The sequence below is a fragment of the Macaca fascicularis genome, chromosome 13 (assembly GCF_037993035.2).
Source record: "Macaca fascicularis isolate 582-1 chromosome 13, T2T-MFA8v1.1".
NCBI classification, from domain to species: Eukaryota; Metazoa; Chordata; class Mammalia; order Primates; family Cercopithecidae; genus Macaca; species Macaca fascicularis.
This window is the reverse complement of record NC_088387.1, coordinates 52,896,658-52,917,251: the sequence shown is the minus strand read 5'-3', so window position 1 is coordinate 52,917,251 and position 20,594 is coordinate 52,896,658. Positions and strand designations below refer to the sequence as shown.

The window sequence follows — 20,594 nt, the reverse complement described above, 5'->3', positions numbered from 1 at the left end:
ATCTTTCTCAGTTCCCTCAGCAATCCCAGACTCTTCACTATCTTAGAATCTTAGAAAATTGTGGGCAGGGGCAAGGAAGGGGATTAAGAGAACCCTTAATCCAATTCCCTTGGTTTATAGATGAAGAAACTGAGGGCCGGGAGGTTGACATGGCTTAATCCGGAGAAGGCACCCTTCTCTGGTTGTCTCTGCTAACCCTACTTGGCCATGGAGCCCCTCAAAATGTGGAGCCAAGATCTTACCATCATCCAAACTCCACGAGGCAGAGGCTGGGCTGTAGTCTGTTGACAGTCACAGCCTGAGTACCCATAACAGTGCCAGACACATAGTACATGCTCAGTCACTATTTTTAAATAAGTGAATGAATGGGCAATTTTCATTTATTTATTCATTTTAATAAAAAGTCTAAGGCAGTTGAGACTGCAGGGGGAAATTCATTCAATAACAGTGGCTGATGCCAGTATAAGTACATCATTTCTAACCTCAGTGGGAGTTTTGACATTTTGAGTCCTTTTATTTATCTTTATTCTGACCCTCTGTCATTTTTCTAATAATGATTCTTATGCTTTGCTGTTTTCCTCAAGCCTTCAACCTACACCTCACACCCATCGCTATCAACAAAGAACCTCACCTCCTACTTCACCAAGAATCCAGAGAGTAGTGGACATGAGTTCAAGTTCCAATCTACTCCTGAAAGATGCACATATGTCCTTCCCACTAGTCTCTGAGATCCAAGTATCCCTCCCATGTAAGGCCAACCTCTCCATTTTTGTCTGATTTTATCCCATTGTCTCTAGTCTCCTCCAGGTCTTTGCTTCTGTCTTGTATTTTTCTCTACCTTTCCCCTGGCTCCTTCCCCACAGTCTACAAATGTTAATCTCTCCTGCCCCTTGTCCCAAAAAAAGCAATGACAGTGAATCTCTTGATCTTGTCTTCCTATAGATGGGACCCTATTTCTCTATTAGTTTCTCACTCACTTGTCTTTAAAGACTGGCCGTCTCCATATCCTTCTCATTCATTCCTTAACCCACTGCTATCTGCCCTCCTCCCCACCCTTCACCTGCTTGCTCGCAAGGTCTCACCAAGGGATGACCCTGAGAAAAAATCCAGGAGCCCTTTGCAGCCCTTAGTCCACTGGATGCAGGGGTTTCATTGGATCCAGACTTATCCTTCCTTGAAACCCTTTCCTCCACTGGCTCTGGTTCTGCTTCCATCTCACTGGCCTCAGCCAGCCCTTCCCACACTGGTGTTGGTTTTGTATTTGGCTCACTTCCCTCCTCACGGCTGCCACTCTCTCTGAACAACTTTGCCCACATCAGTACACTGAGGACTTTCAAATTATGCCTCTAGCCTAGACTTATATGCCAGTTGCCTCTTGGAGACCTTTATTTTCCGTATTTCAAATTTATTATTTCCAGAGCTGAACTTGATAGAAGGGAAGCAGTATATAATGTGGCACTTAGGAGCCCAAGCTCTAGAATTAAAACACTTCACTTCAAGCCCCAGGTGTACCACTCTCCCACTGTGTAACCTTGAGGAAATTGTTTCATCTTTCAGGGCCTCAATTTCCTTTTGTAGAAAATAGGAACGATTAGTTTGATACGAACTATCAGGATTAGTACCAATCTCATAAAATTGTTCAAGTATAATGAGATCATACATGCAAATCGCTATTATCTCACACTTGGTAAGAACTCAGTAAGGTTGGCCATTATTATATTATTTTAATCCTTGTGATTGTTGTTGTTATGATTTAGAACATGGTGTCCTGCTGCCCCAGTGCTGGGGAAGTAGTCACAGGCAGCACGGGGTCATGGACAGAAAACTGAGGTCTGTTTTAGGGACCAATATTCAATTCACCAGGTATTGCCTGAGCTCCTGTCAAACATTAAACACCAAGTCAAGGGCTTCCAAAGGTACATCAGGCACATGGTAATAAATGCAGACTTTATCCGGGAGACGGTAGGAATTGTCGGAAATTTTATAGCAGATAAGTGACAGGTTCTAATTTTTGTTTTAGGAAAATAATTCTGGGAGCAGTGTGAAGAGTGAATTGGAGCAAAGAACCTTCCTAGGCAAGACACCAGCTAGGAAATTGTAGTGGTCAGACGATTGAGGCCAGGATCCTAAGCTAAGATACAGGAAGTGAGGCAGGTTTGAGAAACACTTGGGGAACTGGAACTATAAGGTTCAGAGCCTGATCAGGTATGGGAGGTTATTGCATTATGAAGAAATAGATTGATGTTATCATGGAAGAACAAGTTGGACACACAGAACGGCATTTCATTGCTGAATCCACTGCAGTCTGATGGTCCATCTTGCAGACTGAGAAACAAGTTCGTCCTCAGGTGAGAGTGCTTCTGTCTCCAGAGTGTGACTCTTACATTGAGAATGCTCCTGAGCACTGCCATATAAAAACCATGCCAATTTATTCATTAATAATGAGAAATATAACTATCAAATGGAACAGATATTCTTATGACCAGTCAGCACATTCTCTCCTTATAGGATAATCTCCTTGAGAAGCAAAGGAGAAATTAAAAGTTGATGGTAATCCTTTCAGATCGAAGGGAGTTTGTTTTATGATGTTAATGACTGATGGCATCAAGCTGCAACTCATCGTTAGAGAATACACCAGGCTACTGTGGAAACATTATCAAATTTTGTCTATCAGGATCCCCTTTTATAGACAACATACAGATTTGTCCCCTTGTTGGGACACACTTCAAAACACAGGGCAACAATGAAGTTTATCATTCTTACTCATAATCCACACTCACTGAGCAATGGTATGAGGTCAGAAGCAGCCTCCAGGAAGACCCAGCGTGTCTTCTCTTTGACCCACACTTCAAGTCCTCTGCTGGCTAATCAATACCCGCAGCACCAGCCTTGGAGGCCCCCTGTGGGTTATGCGTCTTCAGCTCTGGCAGCCATGATAGAAAGGGAAGGACAGGGAGGGAGCCTGAAGGGAGTAGCATGCACAGTCTTATTGTCTGTCCTAATAGAGCTTCTTTTCCTTTCCAGCCCACAGTTGAGAATGTCCTTTATTGTCTTCTCCACCCGAGGAACAACCTTAATGAAACTGACAGAAGACAGGTAAGGATACTTCTTATCCCTGTTGTTAAAAAGTCCATCACTTCCTGAGTATCCCTAAGATTTGTGATCTGGTGCCAGCCTTGACCTGTTGATCACTTAAATCTAATAGCTCCTTCTTTTACCCTAAATTTTTAATCTTACATATGGGCACATGGGTCCTGCTGCTAGTTTAATCTTCAGTTACTTTTGATAGAATTTCCTGATATTGGTGAAATTTTATAAATGATGAAATTACATTAAGATTAATCTCACATTTGATTGTTGACTTCATCTGCTAACTTGGAGCAAAATGTTGGCAAACAATATTCTTGGGGGACTATATTTTCTTTTATTTAAATTAGACTTATTTTAGATTAAGGTTTCAGAGATATAAGTCACTGTGAGACAGGTAAGAGCTTGAAATATTTATTATTCATAGTTACCCAGGCATGGAGTAGAAAGTGAGCGCTTATGGTACCACAAAATAAAAGGAAATTTAAATCAAGTATAAAAGAATGTTGTTGACACAAAGAAGTAGTTAAACTAGGTAGACCTAGCTTAACAAAAATATTTTAGGTTTTGCCACATTTTACTTGCGTATGAAAACTAGCAATAACAGACTCATGTCATTTATTCGCAGTTAGGATGGTATACTAGAGAGTGGAGAGGATAGTTTACCCCCGTTTATGAAATTGTACACTTTTTAAATAGTGAGATGTCCACATGAGAGAGGCACCATGGGGGACACATGTGGGATTATTGGGAGCCTCACATATGGAAATGTTGGAAAAAGAAAAGGAGGAAGGGCCAGTACAGGGAGGGCAGGAAGACTTTATTCTCTAACATTCTTATAGAAATGAATATAGGACTGACAAGATAGAGTAAAATTTTCTGGCTGAAGTCAGCAAACTTGAGCTAGTCCCTATTTTTTTTTTCCATGGCTTTGTTCCCCATCTGTAACAAAAAGAGTACTCTGTACCATGTAGGAATTTTCAGATTCTGTTTCTCCTTCAACCTGATCTACTATATATATGCATGCATTTCATTTGAGATGCACAAAAACCCCATTCAAAAAACAGGAGTTTCTGATCCCTTATTAACAGAAGGAGAAACTGAGGCCACATCACCTTCCCAAGAATAGCAAACAAAACCCAGACCAGACCCAAGCTCCAGTTTACCTTGCTGCCTTCTGTTCAACAGAGAATCATAAAATCCAAGACACTTGTGTGACTTGCCTTCAATACTGGCCAAGGATTTTAAGAAGCTCAGAGGAGGTGTCTCTAGCCATCTCAAGACTCCTCGTCTTGCTCAGTCTTTAGATGATGCCATCCTTTATGCAGAGATATTTTTTGTTCCGCAGTGGGGAGCTAAACACCCCTCTCACCTGTTCTTCACATCCTCCTACAACTCGAGGCTTCCCAGTGCAGCTTCATGCTGGCTTACATGCCCCATGCATAAGAGTTTGGCCAAGAGACCAGGTTCACACATCACTTGTAGGTGCTTTGTGTGCTAATGCTCACAGCTTCTGGGAAGTTGATGGGGGCAGAGGGGTCAGGGATTTATAAACACTATCAGAATGCCAAGTCTTCCAGACTCATTGTGGTTTGTTATGCTTGTTGAGATTAGTCATCCTCCGAATCTACTTGGAATCTAATTTTTGTGTACCTTAACGTCACTACTGCTAGTTTCCTGTTCTGAAGAGAAAACAGAGGGTAGAGTCCCTGGTTTGCTGGAAGCAGCATTTCGTATGGGTCAAATGTGCATCAAACAACAGCCAAAAACGCCTTGCTGAAGGCTGTGTGGATTTCATGTGGTGACTGCTTGGCCTAGGTCAGCTGGCAAAGCACAGCGTGGTTTATGGACACACCCCCAACCTCATCAGCCTATCAAAGAAATGTGGGCAAGATCTCTCTGAAACTCTTTCTCAGGAGACTGGCTAAAAGAATCAGGCTTTCAGATCTTCCAAGCTAGTACTGCTTCTGAAATATATGACTTGCAGTGTTTTATTTCATCACAGGAATTTATATTTTTCTATCTCACCTGATCTTCACAGTATCCCTATAAAACAGAAAAGGGTCCATTAAGATACCTGTATAATACTTGAGGGACGTTATAGAATTAAGAAAAAATGTGTTCAAAAGCAAGACATGAATTGGCAAAGACTTTCATTTCAGCAAAAGGTTTTGGGTAAATCAAAAGAAATAATATCAAAGATATACGGTTGATCCTTGAACAACATTTTGAGCTGAATGGGTCCAGTTATACATGGGTATTTTTCAACCAGATGCAGATCAAAAATACGGTATTCACGGGATGCAAAATCCACATATATGCAGGGCTGACTTCTAGTATATGCAGGTTCTGCAGGGCTGTCTGCAAGACTTGAGTGCATGGATTTGGTATACTCAGGGATCATGAACCAATCCTCTGCCTATACCGAGGAATGACTGTATTTGCGTTCAGTTCTTGGGATCAAATAGACATAGGGTAAAGCTATGAGAAGATGAAAAAAATAGAATAGAAAATAAATATAATGTGTTAAGATATAGTAAAGAAACTCCAATTAGAATAATAATGCCTACGATTTGTGTCTTTTTATCTGCAAAGCACTTTATATATCATTTTTTATTTATCCTCGTATAACCATTGTTACTCTATTTTCTAATGGGAAGGAAGTATGCAGTCATTTGAATCATTGTTACATGTGGAATGTGTCGTTTTTCTCTGTTTTCACAGTTTCTTCTTTTTTAGTTCTTAGCAGTTTGATTATTTGTGTGAGTATGGTTTTCTTTCAGGGTGCCCTATTTTGACTTTGCAGAGCTTCTTGAATCTATAAACTTGCCTGTCACCATATCTGGGGAGTTTGCAGCTACTTGAGTGGGGGCGGGGGAAATTCTGGACCTCATGGCAGTGTGGTTAATTTCTCTAGGTTTAAATTTTCCTCCCCAGTCCACCAGTTTTGTTTACTTTCCAGTCTATTTGGTTGCTTTTTCTGTTGTAATCAGCAGGTGATATAGGCAGTAGCAAGTATACTCTATCTTGGCTGCTGTTACTTCAGTTTTACAGATAAGGACACTGAGGCTCAAAAAGTTGAGGTAACCTGCCGAGGTCAAATAGCTAGTAATCTGCTGAACTAGTATTCTGATTCTGGATTCTAAATTTGGTCCAACTCCTGTACTTTGTATTGTATCATGTTGCTCTTCCGAGATTTTCTGGCTTCATCAGTTTAAATAGTTGATAGATTGTAACAAAGTTTGCAGGTCACTTCATTAGTATAATAGAGTGTACAATGTCAATTTAAGTACTATTAGAATAAAACGATGTTAACTGCTGCATATGAGTCCCTGAAAACTCCAAGGAGAGTCTTGTTCTTACATTAATTGAAATACTTCAAATGTATCATCATTTGGAAATAAGACCGTATCAAGGAAGTTCAACTATTCATTTAAAAAAACAGATGCTCAATTTAATCAAATGCAATTTTGCCTTCCGTTAAGATGGTGATATTTTTCTTTTACCTACTAGTACAGCGAATGTCATAAAAAACATTTTTAAATATTGGATTATTCTAGTATTTCTGTATACATTTGGTTATGATGTATTCTTTTAATATATATCTGAATTCTGGTTTTTAAATATTATTTAGAAATTTAGCACCCCTGTTTATAATTGTAATTGGGCTGCCATTGTTCTTTTTGTTACTACCTTTCCTTGTAGTATTTTTTATTCTTTTTTATTTAAATTAGTACTTCTGGAATTTATTATGATGTAAGGTACAAGGTCAATGTCCAGTGTTTCTTTCCCCGATTGATTAGCCAGTTCTTCCCACACCATTGTGTAATAATCTTTTACCAACAACTTGAACAGTTAAACTCTTTGCTAGGCTTGGGTTTATTACTGGGTTTTCTATTCTGTTCTGTTTTCCTATCTGTTACTATACTTGGATCACATTGTTTTAATTAGTTTTAACATCTGGAGGACCAATCTATCCTCATTTATAATCTTGGGTGAAAATCTCCTTGGTCTTTACTGGATTTTTCCAACCACATACATTTTAAATAATTTTTTATGTTCCCAGATATCCCTGGGATTTTTACTTGAACTCTGTGAAAAATACAGACTAACTCAGCAGCAATGGCACTGCATTTTTTTTCTATACTTATTTTCTTATTTTTTTTCTATACTTATATATCACGTCTCATTTATGTCCCTCAGTATGGTGTTGTTTTTTTCCTTCAAATTAGTCTAATTGTCAACATTTTTTTCCCAGGCATCTTAAGTCTTGCCTCCACTGTGAAAGAAATGCCTTGCTCTTGTATTCTCCAAACTGCCATTCTTCACTCTTGACTGGTGAACCTATAGTTTGTGATCCATGGGCTTCTATCAAACTCCATAAAATGATTTACAAAAATGTGCATGTCAGTGGGTTTTCTGTAGGAGAGAACATGCATGCAGCCCCCATCCTCATCCCCTGCCAAAAAAAAAGCTTCAGAAATACTAGTTTTGGGGAAAACAATAGGTTTCCAACAGGTTTTTGGTAGATTTATTTCTTTTATTTTTATTATTTTTATTTTTTTAAGAGGGAGTCTTGCTCTGTCACCCAGGTTGGAGTGCAGTGGCGCGATCTCCGCTCACTGCAACCCCCACCTCCCGAGTTCAAGCGATTCTCCTGCCTCAGCCTCCCTAGTAGCTGGGATTACAGGTGCACGTCGCCACACCAGGCTAATTTTTGCATTTTAGTGGAGACGGGGTTTCACCACATTGGTCAGGCTGGTCTCAAACTCCTGACCTCAATCCACCCACCTCGGCCTTCCAAAGTGCTGGGATTACAGGTGTGAGACAACACGCCCACCCTCTTATACCACCACTTCAATGAAACATTTTATTAGTTCTAATAGTTTTCTAATTAATTTTTAAGTGGTTTTCCAATAAGGTGATTGTAGTATCTGTGATTAATTCTGTCCTTTTTTCTAATATTTATAGCTAGTATATCTTCCTGTGTATCTTCTTACATTCTAAAATTTTCAGACTTTAATTCCCAGTTCGGTTTTACAATTATGCATTTTATTGGATGCTAACTTCATAAATTTTATCTACTTTGTTAAGGAAGGATTCTTCAAATGCAAGATTATTAACATTTTTTTATCTGAGATAGTTGTTATGTTAAATACCCTTTTGCCGTATCAAAATAGTTATATCTTTCTTTGTTTCCTTTGACCTCTCAGTGTAAAAATTTTAAATCAAAAGCTCTCCTAATGGGCCTGGCACAATGGCTCACACCTGTAATCCCAGCACTCTGGGAAGCTGAGGTGGGAGGATCGCTTGAGCCCAGGAGTTCAAGGCTAGCCTGAGCAACATAGGGAGACCCCTGTCTCAAAAAAAAAAAAGACAGAAAAAATTAAAAATTAGCCAAGCATGTTGTCACACCCCTGTGGTCCCAGCTACTCAGGAGGCTGAGGCAACAGGATCAATTGAGGCCTGGGAGGTAAAGGCTGCAGTGAGCCGTAATCATGCCAATGCACTCCAGCCTGAGCAACACAGTGTGCTGTGTCACAAATACACAAATAAATAACAGATTTTCTAATGAAAAACTAACCTTACATTTCTAGAATAAACTTTATCATGGTTTGCTATGTTTTTATTGTTTCTGGATTTAATATAAGCTGAAAGATATTACTTATCGATATTTAATATTGAGAGTATTCTGGGGCTTTATTTCATACAGTCTTTATCAGATTGGGAGTAAAAAGATTACATGAGCTTGGGAAAATGAGTAGGCAATCTTGCTGTAAGCTGCAGAATTGCTGAACTCATATAGAGAACAAACATTTGTTCAAAGTTTGATATAAGTCAGAGGAAAACCATCAAAGCCTAAATTATTATTGAAGAAGCTCTTTACCTCAGCTTTTTGTGTTATTGTTTTTATCATGTTTTCTAACTTGAGAAATGGTAGAAATTACCAATATGTTGACCCTTTAAATTTTTCACATATCTTTCTAATTTTCAAAAGCTCTTCTGTGTCTTTGGTTATATCCCTTTCCTCCAATTGTGTAAAGCGATTTTCTTTTCTCTTATTTCCCCATTCAAATTACCTAATGGTTTCTTTCTTAAATTTATTCATCAGTTCTGTTTTATATATTTTTAGATTTTATGATTCATTATTTTATGTTACTACTATTATTAATTCCTTTCTTCTGCTTCTTATATTGCAAGTTTTTCTGGCTTCTCAAAATAAAAGATAATTGCCCAGCATGGTGACTCACACCTGTGATCCCAGCACTTTGGGAGGCTGAGGCAGGCTGATCTCTTGAGGCCAGGATTTCGAGACCAGCCTGGCCAACATGGTGAAATCCCATCTCTACTATTAGCTGGGCATGTTGGTGTGCTCTTGTAATCCCAGCTATGTGGGAGGTGAGAATTTCTTGAACCTGGGAGGCAGAGGTTGCAGTGAGCCGAGATCGCACCACCTCACTCTAGCTTGGGCAACAGAGTGAGACTCTGGCTCCCAAAAAAAAAAGATTATTCTCTTTTTCTTTATATACTTTATTTCTTTCTAAGTGATAAAACTTTAATAGCATAAATTATACTTTAAATCTGATATGGTTGTTGAATTTTACACATTTTGACATGTTCTATTCTTATTATTAATTTTTTAATAGTTATATTTACTATTTTTGATTTAAGATGATTTAGGAAAAGTGTTTCACAATTTTCACATTTTTGTTTACCCTTTCCTCAATTTCTAGAGTCATTGCAGTTTTTAAAAATTTGATTTACATAATTTCTACTTTTTAGTTTATTAATTTTTGTTGTGGACTACTACATGATCAAATTTTATTTAGTATCCATGGATGTTAGAAAATATGTATACTTGGATGATTAAAATTTTGTTATAAGAAACTTTAATGCAATTTTTAAATATTTTATATTTTTGTTTACTTGATCTGTGAAGACAGACATTTTGCATTTTCCAGCATGACTGTTTTATTTTACTTTCAAACACATTGCTTTTTAATTTACATCATCTTACTTGATTTATGTGTATTTTCATTATGGAGTGTGCATCTAATCAATATAAAATAATCTTTTTGTCACCTTTAGTGCTTTTGGCTTTATATCCTTTGTCCAAAATTAATATTATTAAACTTGAATTTTGTTTGAATTTCCTGATATCTTTGTCATTCATTTATTTTTTACTTTCGTTGATTTTTGTGTAATTTTTCAATGATTTGAAAAGTATAATTTAATTTGCATCCTAGTAACAGTTGCCAATGAATTTTGCTTGCCTTGAGAGTGACAAGAATTGAATAAGCATCTACTGATTCTTCTTGCTGAATTTCTTTTTAAGAAATATTTGCATTGTATTCTATAAACATATCAACAATAATTATTTAAACTTACTGTAAGATTTACTCATTTCATTGAATATATATGAATACATTCACACATTCACACACATAATTCTTTTCCAGTACTTAAATTTTAATTATATATTTTTAATTCCTCAGTTTGCTGAGTCTTTTTCTTAGGTAAGATTTTCCTGAAGAATATGTGAATATTAAGACTTCTAAGTCACTATTTATATGGTGATTTTTTTGTATTCACCTCCAGGTAAATATTTCCATCGAATATAAAGTTCTTATATCTTAACTATCTTTCCCCCTATGTTTTCTAAAGACATAGTCAGCTTGCATGTATTAGAAAGGAGAGATACCAATTTAATATATCTCTCCTATATGGGTAGCCTGTTTTCTCTTCCTGGCTGCTTATAGAACTTTTCTCTTTATCATACATGTTTTTAAAAAATTAGCAGACTATTTCCAGGTATAGTCCTTTCATTGATTTTGTACAGTACTTTGTATAGTACTTGAACCATTCTATCTGAAGACTTAATACACTTTTTTTAGCTTAAAACATTTTTCTTCTGTGCCTCTTGTGATTAACATTTCTTCTGTCCATTCGATTCTTAAATCTATCCAACATCTCTTTATATTCTAACTTTTTAATCTTTCTATTATTTTTCTTTGACATCTGAGAGAATGTTTCATTCAGGTCCTGTAATTACCAGTCTAAGTTGTTTATTTTGCTTTTTTTCTGTTTTCACAGTCACCCAGCTTACTTTTCGCTGCTTCCATTGCATTTTTCAACTAACGATTAATATCTTTCATCCCTATGAATACCTTCCTGTTCCTAAATTTTTCCACCTGTGTATGACCTTGCTGTTGAAGGTATGTCTTCAACATAAATATAAATTAGAATGTCTTCAACATAAACATAAATTAGAATTGGTTATATGTGCTCCCTTATTTTTTATATGACTTTATTTCAAAGGGGAATATTTTCTCAAATTGCTAAAATTGGTCCTCTTCTTCCCAACTGCTGAGACTTTTTCTGAGTATAGTGACTTAAAAATGGAACCACATGGGCTTTTCAGTACTGGGATTTGGGAAAAGTTCTGCAGCAGCTCATGCAAGATCCTTGCTGAAAATGTTAAGAGCTCAGGCTAAGGAAAATGAGAACATTTATAGGTAGCATAATTTTATCTTAGGCAGAGTAGAATCCCAGCAGTCTTTCCAAGGCAAAGAGGAAGCTGAAGCTAAAGGAAGATGGTCAGGTGTCGATGCTGGATCACTGTGTTGAGAACTAGCTTCCTTCACTTCCCTGCCATCCTCCAGGCTTTTCTTCTTGTGCTCTAGGGTCCCAGGGTGGTGGGTCCTTCCCTCACTCTGACCTCAGCAGCTCCACATCATGCAGAAATTCGAAGTTTCTGGCATCCTTGCCTATTTTTCAGCAGTGAAGAAACATTTTCTCTACTATACCAGTTAGCTCTTTCCACAGAAATTTGGAAAAAGAAGCAACAGTTAAAATATGCAGACCAAGATCATTATCTTTGACTGGAAATTTCACCTTTCTTCCAAACTTTGCAAGATTAAAAAACATAGCATAACAGAACAACTATGAGTCAAAGAATTATTATATCTTATCCAACCCACTGACCTCATTTTACTGCTGAGGAAAATGATTCCCAGAGAGACAGAATTCTTTGCTCAAATTCATTCATATACTCACTGGCAGTACCTTTTTTTTAACTCACAAAATTAAAAAGTTTAAACCCAGTGATTTTTCTATTACATTACGAAGCTACCCAGTACATACTGCCTCTGCATGTATTATTTTGTTTCTTATCTGTGTAATATTCAAATGGAAGCCACCAATATGTGTATGTACATACATATGCATATGTGTGTATATCTAAATATAATCTTTTATTAAGGGCTTATTATATACCAGTAGCCTCGTATACTTTCCTCATCTATAATCAGAGAAAATAATAGTATCTACCTAATTTGGTAGTTTTGAGAATTGCATTTATTATATGTATTATCAAAGATGGGGATATCAAGGCGGAGAAAGCTCATGGCCACTGTAATGTGAAAGTGTAGGAACCTGAATTTGAACTCAAAAAGCATGATCCCAATGTTCATATTCTTAATTACTATACTGTAGGATTTCCCATGATTTTACTATTATGTACAGTTTTAAATTTAAAACAAATCCAAGCATACACAATTCATCACTCAAACCCTCTGATATCTTTAAGAAAACAGTTCCCCGAGGCAGCCTATACCCTCTACACATTTCATCTTCGTGGGCTTTTGGAAACTGGAGCTTGGAAATACTCCTCACAAAGAGGTAAAGAGGTAGCATCAGCATTTCACAAATGGGGGTAAGAGGTTGAGTATCTTACTTATTGCTTAAGGAGGTAGAATGGAAGCCAAGAACACTTGGCTGCAACTGCTGAGTAGAAACCAAGAGACCACACGTCTCTCTCCCTCTCAGTCATGCTTTGGTTTGGTTGAGAGTGTGGTTTTGCTATTAGTGTCACAGGGGAAAATGACATACTCTGAAGACATCACTTGATTCCTGGAGCAGAATGATTACAGGCTGCCATTACCAAGAGACATAGTTCTAAAGGCCTTTTCTAAATTTAAAAGCAACAAGGAGAAAGAGTCTTGAGATATTTAGTGCTTGAAAGAACTTGGATTCATTTCATTTTGAGGTACTGTTCTTTTAGTTGTGTGAGGGCTTGATGGCGAAATTAAGACAAATGGCGAGGGAGTGGGGCATTTGTTTATTCTCTTGTCCTGTTGATTGGGAGATAATACTATGTGGTCTGAGTCCATAGGCAAGTTCCTTACCTCTCTGTGCCTGTGTTTTTTTAATCTATAAAGTGAATACAATGATGATCCCCACTTCACAGAACTGTTGGAAAGGTTAACAATGCAGGCACATAGTAAGTGCTCAGTTAACATTAGTTGTTGTTACTATTGTGGTTGTTGTTAGGGGTTTTTATAAACAAGCTAAGGAATGGCCCCAAATCGTCCTGGACAAATCCCACCTCAAATCATCACAGTAGGCCCAACAGTAATTCAAAGGGCGAGTCCCTAGCTCCCCTTGGCCCACATCCTTCTCTGAAGTTTTAACATTTGGCCAGTCTATCCCTATATAGAGGGATGCAGGTAGAAAATATTGCCTCAACATGAGGCCAGATGAAAATTATTGTTTCTTTTGTGTAATGGTTGTAGGGAGACTTCTTCCAGATAAGGGCACACAGGCAATATCTCTACAGAAGGTTTGTCTAAGGGGTCTGCATGTTGGTCACAACGATGGTAAAAAGAAATCACCATGGAGCAATTTAGCAAGTCTGGGAAGATGGATTTGTGAGAGTAGTGTAGTCCACTGCTTCTCAATCCCTTCCTCTGGAGTACCCTTGTTAGGAGAAGAAAGTAAAAGTGTACCTCCTGGAGCTCCACGGTATAGTTTGAAGTGCCTTGTTAAAATCAAGAACTTCTTTAAAGTTCTTTTATCTTAAAAATGTGCATGCATGTGTATTCTATTCCATAATATAATTCCATAATTCCATTATATATGATGTTACATAAAAATCCTGTTGAGTTCTTTCTCAAATTTTGGAGTACAATTTATGCTCCAGAAAAAAAAAAAAAATGTGTTTCCTGTGTCTTTGTATATAGTACACTATTACGTACCAAGTTTGGGCACCACAGATGTAACAGAGAAAACACAGACTTTGGACCAGGACCCATTATGGTTTCCGATTTGGGCTCCACCACCATGTGCATGTGATTGCACTTCTCGGAATCTGTCTTCTCACATGTGAAATGAAGATAGCAATGCCCACCATATGGAGTTGTTATGAGACTTTCATGAATTAATGTATGGAAAGCACCTAACAGAGACCCCAGCACATCACAGATACCACCCTTCACCTGCTACTCCTCATGTGGCAAATACAAATTAAGAATAAAAACTGACAAAGCAGAGCCCAGAAACATTTCTGTTGTCTGGATGGAGACAGCAAGGTGAACTTTAGAAGTAGTCAACAGAACAAAAGAACAGTAGCATTCTCTTAGCCAAAGCTAGCTAGCCAAAACCAACATATTTTTTATGGCCCAACAAAAACAATCCCTGTACTGGTCCACATCCACAATTCTACCTCTGAAGCCACGTGGCTGTCACCTGACTCAGCTCCTTTGCCACCAGTATGGGTGACCTGTTGAGCCTTGTATTAAATGCCGATTCTGATAGCCTCCAAATGCCTCCTCATGAAATCCAGGTTCAGTCTTTGCTACTCACCTTCAATTTTTTAAGTGATTAAATATTTGAGGTATAACAAAAGTATAGAAAAAAAGGTTAATGAACACTCATTACCCACCACGTTTGTGAAATAAGAGGTTACATGCAGCATCTCCTATGTATACTTATCATTTCTCTTTCCTCACCAGAGATAAATATTATCATGAATTAGGGATTTGCCATTTCAATGGATATTGCATACATTTTTATGTGCATAAGCTATAATATATATTCATATTAACCTTTTTTTAAAAATTTTTATTTATTTTTGAGAGAGTTTGTTCTGTTGCCCAGGCTGGAATGCAGTGCACAATCTTGGCTCACTACAACCTCCACCTCCCAGGTTCAAGCAATTCTCATGCCTCAGCCTCCCAAGTAGCTGGGACTACAGGCAAGCAACACCACGCCCAGCTATTTCTTTAAATTTTATTTTAGTAGAGATGGGGTTTCGCCATGTTGGCCAGGCTGGTCTCAAACTCCTGACCTCAAGTGATCTGGCCACCTAGGCCTCCCAAAGTGCTGGGATTACAGGCATGAGCCACCATGGCCAGCCTAAACTTTATTTTTTAAATGGTCATATTGCATGTATTTTTCTTGAACTTGCTTTTTATACTTAATGTCATGTTTTTGAGATGTTTTTTGTGTAGATACATATAGCTGGTTGGTTCATTTTAACTAGTGCATACTTTTCTATTTTATCATATTTTATTGTAATAACGTAGCACCTGTACGTACCTGCTCTCTTATTCATAGACAATTTGTTTCTAACTTTTTGCCATTATAAACAAAGCAGAAATGAACATACTTATACTTGCCTCCTGTTGAGGGTAGGGTGGGCAAAAGCAAGAATTTCTTTATGTACTTTGCTTTATTGCACTTTGCAAGTACTGTGTTTTTTACAAATTGAAGGTTCATGGCAACCAAGATTTGAGCAAGTCTGTTGGAACGATTTTTCCAAAAGCATATGCTCATTATCTGTCTCCTTGTCACATTTTGGTCATTCTCTCAATATTTCAACCTTCGTTATTATTATTATATCTGTTATGGTGATCTGTGATCAGTCATCTTTGATGTTACTATCTGCTGTCCTTGTTTTGGGGTGCCACAAACCACACACATATAAGACAGCAAACTTAATTGACAAATGTGTATATTCTTACTGCTCCATCAACCAGCTGTTCCCCCATCTGTTTCCCTCTCCCTCTCCTTGGGCTTCCCTATTCCCTGAGATACAACAATATTGAAATTAGGCCAGTTAACAACACTTCAATGGCCTCCAAGTGCTCTAGTGAAAGGAATAGTTGTAAGTTCCTCACTTTAAATTCAAAACTAGAAATGATTAAGCTTAGTGAGGAATGCAGGTTAAAAGCCAAGACAGGCCAAGAGCAAGGCCTCGTGTGCCTGTTAGCTAAGTTGTGAATGCAAAGGAAATGTTTCTAAAGGAAACAAAAAGTGCTACTCCAGTGAACACACAAATGTTTAAAAAGCAAAACAGCCTTATTGCCGACTTTAGTGGTTTGGATAGAAGATCAAAACAGCCACAACATTCCCTAAGCCAAAGCCTAATGCAGAGTAAGGCTCTAACTCTTTATTTCTAGAAGGCTGAGAGAGGGGAGGAAGCTGCAGAAAAAGTTTGGAGTTAGCAGATGTGGGCTCATGAGGTTTAAGGAAAGACGCCATCTCCATAACATAAAAGGCAAAGTAGCAAGTGCTGATTGAGAAGCTGCAGCAAGTTACCCAGAAGATTTAGCTAAGATCATTGGTGAAGGTGGCTACACTAAACAACAGATTTTCAGTGGAGATGAAACAGCCTTCTGTTGGAAGAAGATGCCATCTAGGACTTTCATAGATAGACAGAAGTCAAAGCCTGGCTTCAAATCTTCAAAGGACAGGCTAACTCTCTTGTAAGGAGTGAATGTAGCTGGTGACTCTCAGTTGAACCTAATGATCATTTACCATTCTGAAAATCGTAGGGCCCTTAAGAATGATGCTAAATCTACTCTGTCTGTCCTCTCTAAAGGAAACAACAAAGCCTGGATGACAGCACATCTGTTTACAGCATGGTTTACTGAATATTTTAAGCCTACTGTTGAGACCTACTTCTTGAAAGAAAAATCATTCTTTTCAAAATATTACTACTCATTAACAATGCACCTGGTCACCTAAGATATCTGATAAAGATGTACAAGGAGGTTAATGTTGCTTTCATGCCTGCTAACACAACATCCATTCTGTAGCCCATGGATCAATGAGTAATTTAGATTTTCAAGTCTTATTATTTAAGAAATGCATGTCTATAGCTGCCATACATAGTAATTCCTCGGATGGATCTTGGCAAAGTAAATTGAAAACCTTTGGGAAAGGATTCACCATTGTAGATGCCAATAAGAACATTTGTGATTCATGCAGGAGAGGCCAAAATATCGACATTAACAGCAACTTAGAAGAAGTTGATTCTAACTCTCACAACTGACTTTGAGGGGTTCAAGACTTTAGTGGAGGAAGTAACCACAGATGTGGTAGAAACAGCAAGAGAACCAGAATTTGAAGTGGAGCCTGAAGATGTTGCTGAATTGTTTCGATCTTATGATAAAACCTGAACTCATGAGGACTTGATTCTTAAGGATGAGCAAAGAAAGTAGTTTCTTGAGATGGAACCTACTGCTGGTGAAGATGCTATGAACATTGTTGAAATTACAAGGGACTTAGATTATTCCATAAATTTAGTTGATAGAGCAGCAACAAGGTTTGAGAGGATTCACTCCAGTTTTGAAAGAAGTTCTATGGTGGGTAAAATGCTATCAAAGAGCATCACATACTACAGAGAAATTTTGTTTAAAAGGAAGAGTTAATTGATGGGTCGGACTTCATTGTTGTCTTATTTTTAAAAATTGCCACAGACACCCCACCTTCAGCAACCATCAACTCTGATCAGTCAGTAGCTGTCAGTATCAAGGCAGGACCCTCCACCAGCAAAAAGATTATGATTCACTGAAGGCTCAGATGATTGTTAGCAATCTTTAGCAATAAAGCATTTTTCATCGAAGTGTGCACTTTTTTTTTTTTTTTTTTTGAGGTGGAGTTTTGCTCTTGTTGCCCAAGCTGGAGTGCAATGGCATGATCTCAGCTCACTGCAACCTCCGTCTCCCGGGTTCAAGCGATTCTCCTGTCTCAGCTTCCTGAGTAGCTGGTATTACAGGCGCCTGTCACTATGCCTGGCTAATTTGAACTATGTATTTTTTAAAGACATAATACTATTACATGCTTAATAGACTACTATATAGTATAACATAACTTTTATATGCACTAGGAGGCCAAAAACGTTGTGAGATTCACTTTATTTCAATATTCACGTTATTTTGGTGGTCTGGGACAGAATCCACAATATATCCAAGGTATGCCTGTAGATAACCAGGAGTTAAATTGCTAAGTCTTAAGGTATGTGAAGGTCTCACAGAGTTTATTTCAAAAGCCAGATGGTGCCATAGAAAACCACAAGGTGAAATTACTGCACAAATGTGCGACCAATGAAAATAGAGTTGTGTAAAGAAGAGTTTGGACAAATTCATCTTGTCCTGTGATTAAACCATCACTCTTATCTTTTATGCCAGCTTATGCTGCAACCTTTAAAAATTCCCTGATGGGCGCCTCTTTGTCAGCTTCACTTCAGGCTCTGCACTGGATCCTGTGTCATATCATAGACTATTCCTGTCTGCCAAGTGTGTCCTCTCCAGTTCCCAGAAGATAGCCAGGTTCTATTTCTGCTTGCTCTTTGGTTCCCAGTTCAAATCAAATGCAGTATTCTAAGCTGGAAGAAATCTGGTAGATCTTAGCGTTCCACGCCTTTGTTTTACTTTGAGAAAGCTAAAGTTCAGGGAGGTTAGCTGACATACCTAGCACAAGGTAGAACAAGATTTTCATCCTGAGTCTGTCTTCCTCCAAGTCATGGAAGAATGAGGTGACCTTGTAAAACAGTGCTGATGTGAGGATGGGCGATCTTACTGAGTTCTGCAGGCAGAACTCAAATTTTTAGAATTCTAGTTGAGATGGAACAACTCACATAGAAATGTGAGAAAGAACAGATGGTGAGGTAGACGGAGAGAGTATGGTGTAACGGAATTCATGCCATGAAACACAAATCTACTCTCAAATCTTTCAGAGAAGAAAGCGTTGCTTAATGAATGAGGTCAACTGTGTCTTATGCGGAAAGAGGTTGAAGAAGATGAAGCCAGAGAGGTGATCATTGGATTGGTAACGTAGAGGACCTTGCTAGAAGCAGTTTCAGCAGAGGCAGAGTTGTGGAGACAAAAGTCAGAGCAGAGTGGGTTAAAAAATGAGGACTTCCGATTTTAAAATGATATTTTTTAATTAAAATAAATAAAAATATTTTAATAAGTTAAAATGTTTTCCCCTTTCTCTCAAAAAGCCAACCCCAAACCAGGAAAACTTGAAACAAAAGCACAAAGACCATCTTTGAGGAAACTGAGAAATATTTAAACCATAAAAACACCACATGTAAGAATAGAAGGGAATGAAGAGTGGCAAATGATGTGGCACTGTGGAGAAAAGTCAAATATAATCCTGTGGAAGGAAATACTGAAGATGAATAAGCCATGTAGCCTTGTAGAATCCTAGAAAGCTCAAAACCTGGATATTGCAAAAGGCAAGGAAGGGTTAGAGAGTGAAAACTGGAATATTGATTGTTTAAAAGTTTATCTAAGCTCTTCAACCTTCAGAACCATCCGTCCCTCCCACTATAGTTTGAAAATTATCCCTTCTTTTCCTCCACCAGAGAGGAGAAGCATATTTTCTGACAAAATTGCACAAGAATGGTTTCATAGTCAGGGACACCAGGCACAGAGAAATTATAGAGACATCTGCAGAACAAATGTTGCTACTTCCAGCCTTCTTCCTTGTCCAATTTCAGACTTAAAATCTAAGAAAAGAGTTTGAAAACTACTTCTCTGTAGAAATAAATGTCTTAGAGGGAAAAATACATACACATACAGTGATATTTGAGGGTCTTCAACAACAACAAAAAAAACTGTTAAAAAAAAAAAAAAAACTGGTCGTTCATCAATCGGCACGCCCACCATGCATGCAGAGCTTCCGACAAGGCTTTTAGTCTCATTCATTTGATATGGACAGACAGCCAAAGATCACTAAACATTTGAAGAAGGACCCCACCAGAAAAGATAAGGAGTGAGGAGACAAGTTTCAAGAAGCTGTGTCATAAAGAGAGATGTGGATAAATAAGTCAGTAGCTAGAAGGAGATGTGGGATCAAAGAGGACTTAAAAAAAAATTTTTTTTTAAGATAAGAGATACTAGAGTATATTTGTATGCTGGTAGTCAGCATCTAGTATTTTTCTTTCTGATTTGACACAAATGTGTAGTCACAAACATTTAGGAAAGAACTGTAAAGTATGTCTGCTTCTGTTTATGATATTCAGAGATGTGAAAAGCCTTCATTTCCATGGTCAACCAGAAAAGCCCAGACAAAATAAAATTCATATGTTTCCTTGAGGCTAGTAGAGATGCAGGAAGCACTGATTAACTGAATTAGAGAGAAACAAACCCTTTATATAATAGCTGAGCAGAGAAGCTTCTGCAGAAGCTTCCATACTTAAAGGTGGATGCCTGGTCTAGGTTTGGGTAATTGGAGGAGTGGGTCTGCCATAGACAGAGACTCTGCAGGGATAAGGAAAAGTCAGCTGAGTCTTATGTAACCATGTGTGCCAGAAGGAGGCATTAGAATCTGAAATGAAAAAGAAATCTCTCAGCCTAAGTTATCCCCCCTCACCCACACTTCTACATTTTTCCAAGAAAGCAGCAGTGGAGGAATTGCCTGCAAAGTAGAGAGAA

The 20,594-nt window shown here is 38.0% G+C and overlaps 1 protein-coding gene across 1 annotated transcript in view; it reads left to right on the top strand.

Moving 5' to 3' along the window:
* ANTXR1 (ANTXR cell adhesion molecule 1) overlaps positions 1-20,594 on the top strand; it is a 238,011-nt gene that overhangs the window by 28,599 nt on the left and 188,818 nt on the right. The window contains exon 3 of the mRNA XM_045369174.2: positions 3,025-3,096. Coding sequence (XP_045225109.1) covers positions 3,025-3,096 — 72 coding nt within the window. The remainder of the gene's footprint in view (positions 1-3,024; positions 3,097-20,594) is intronic.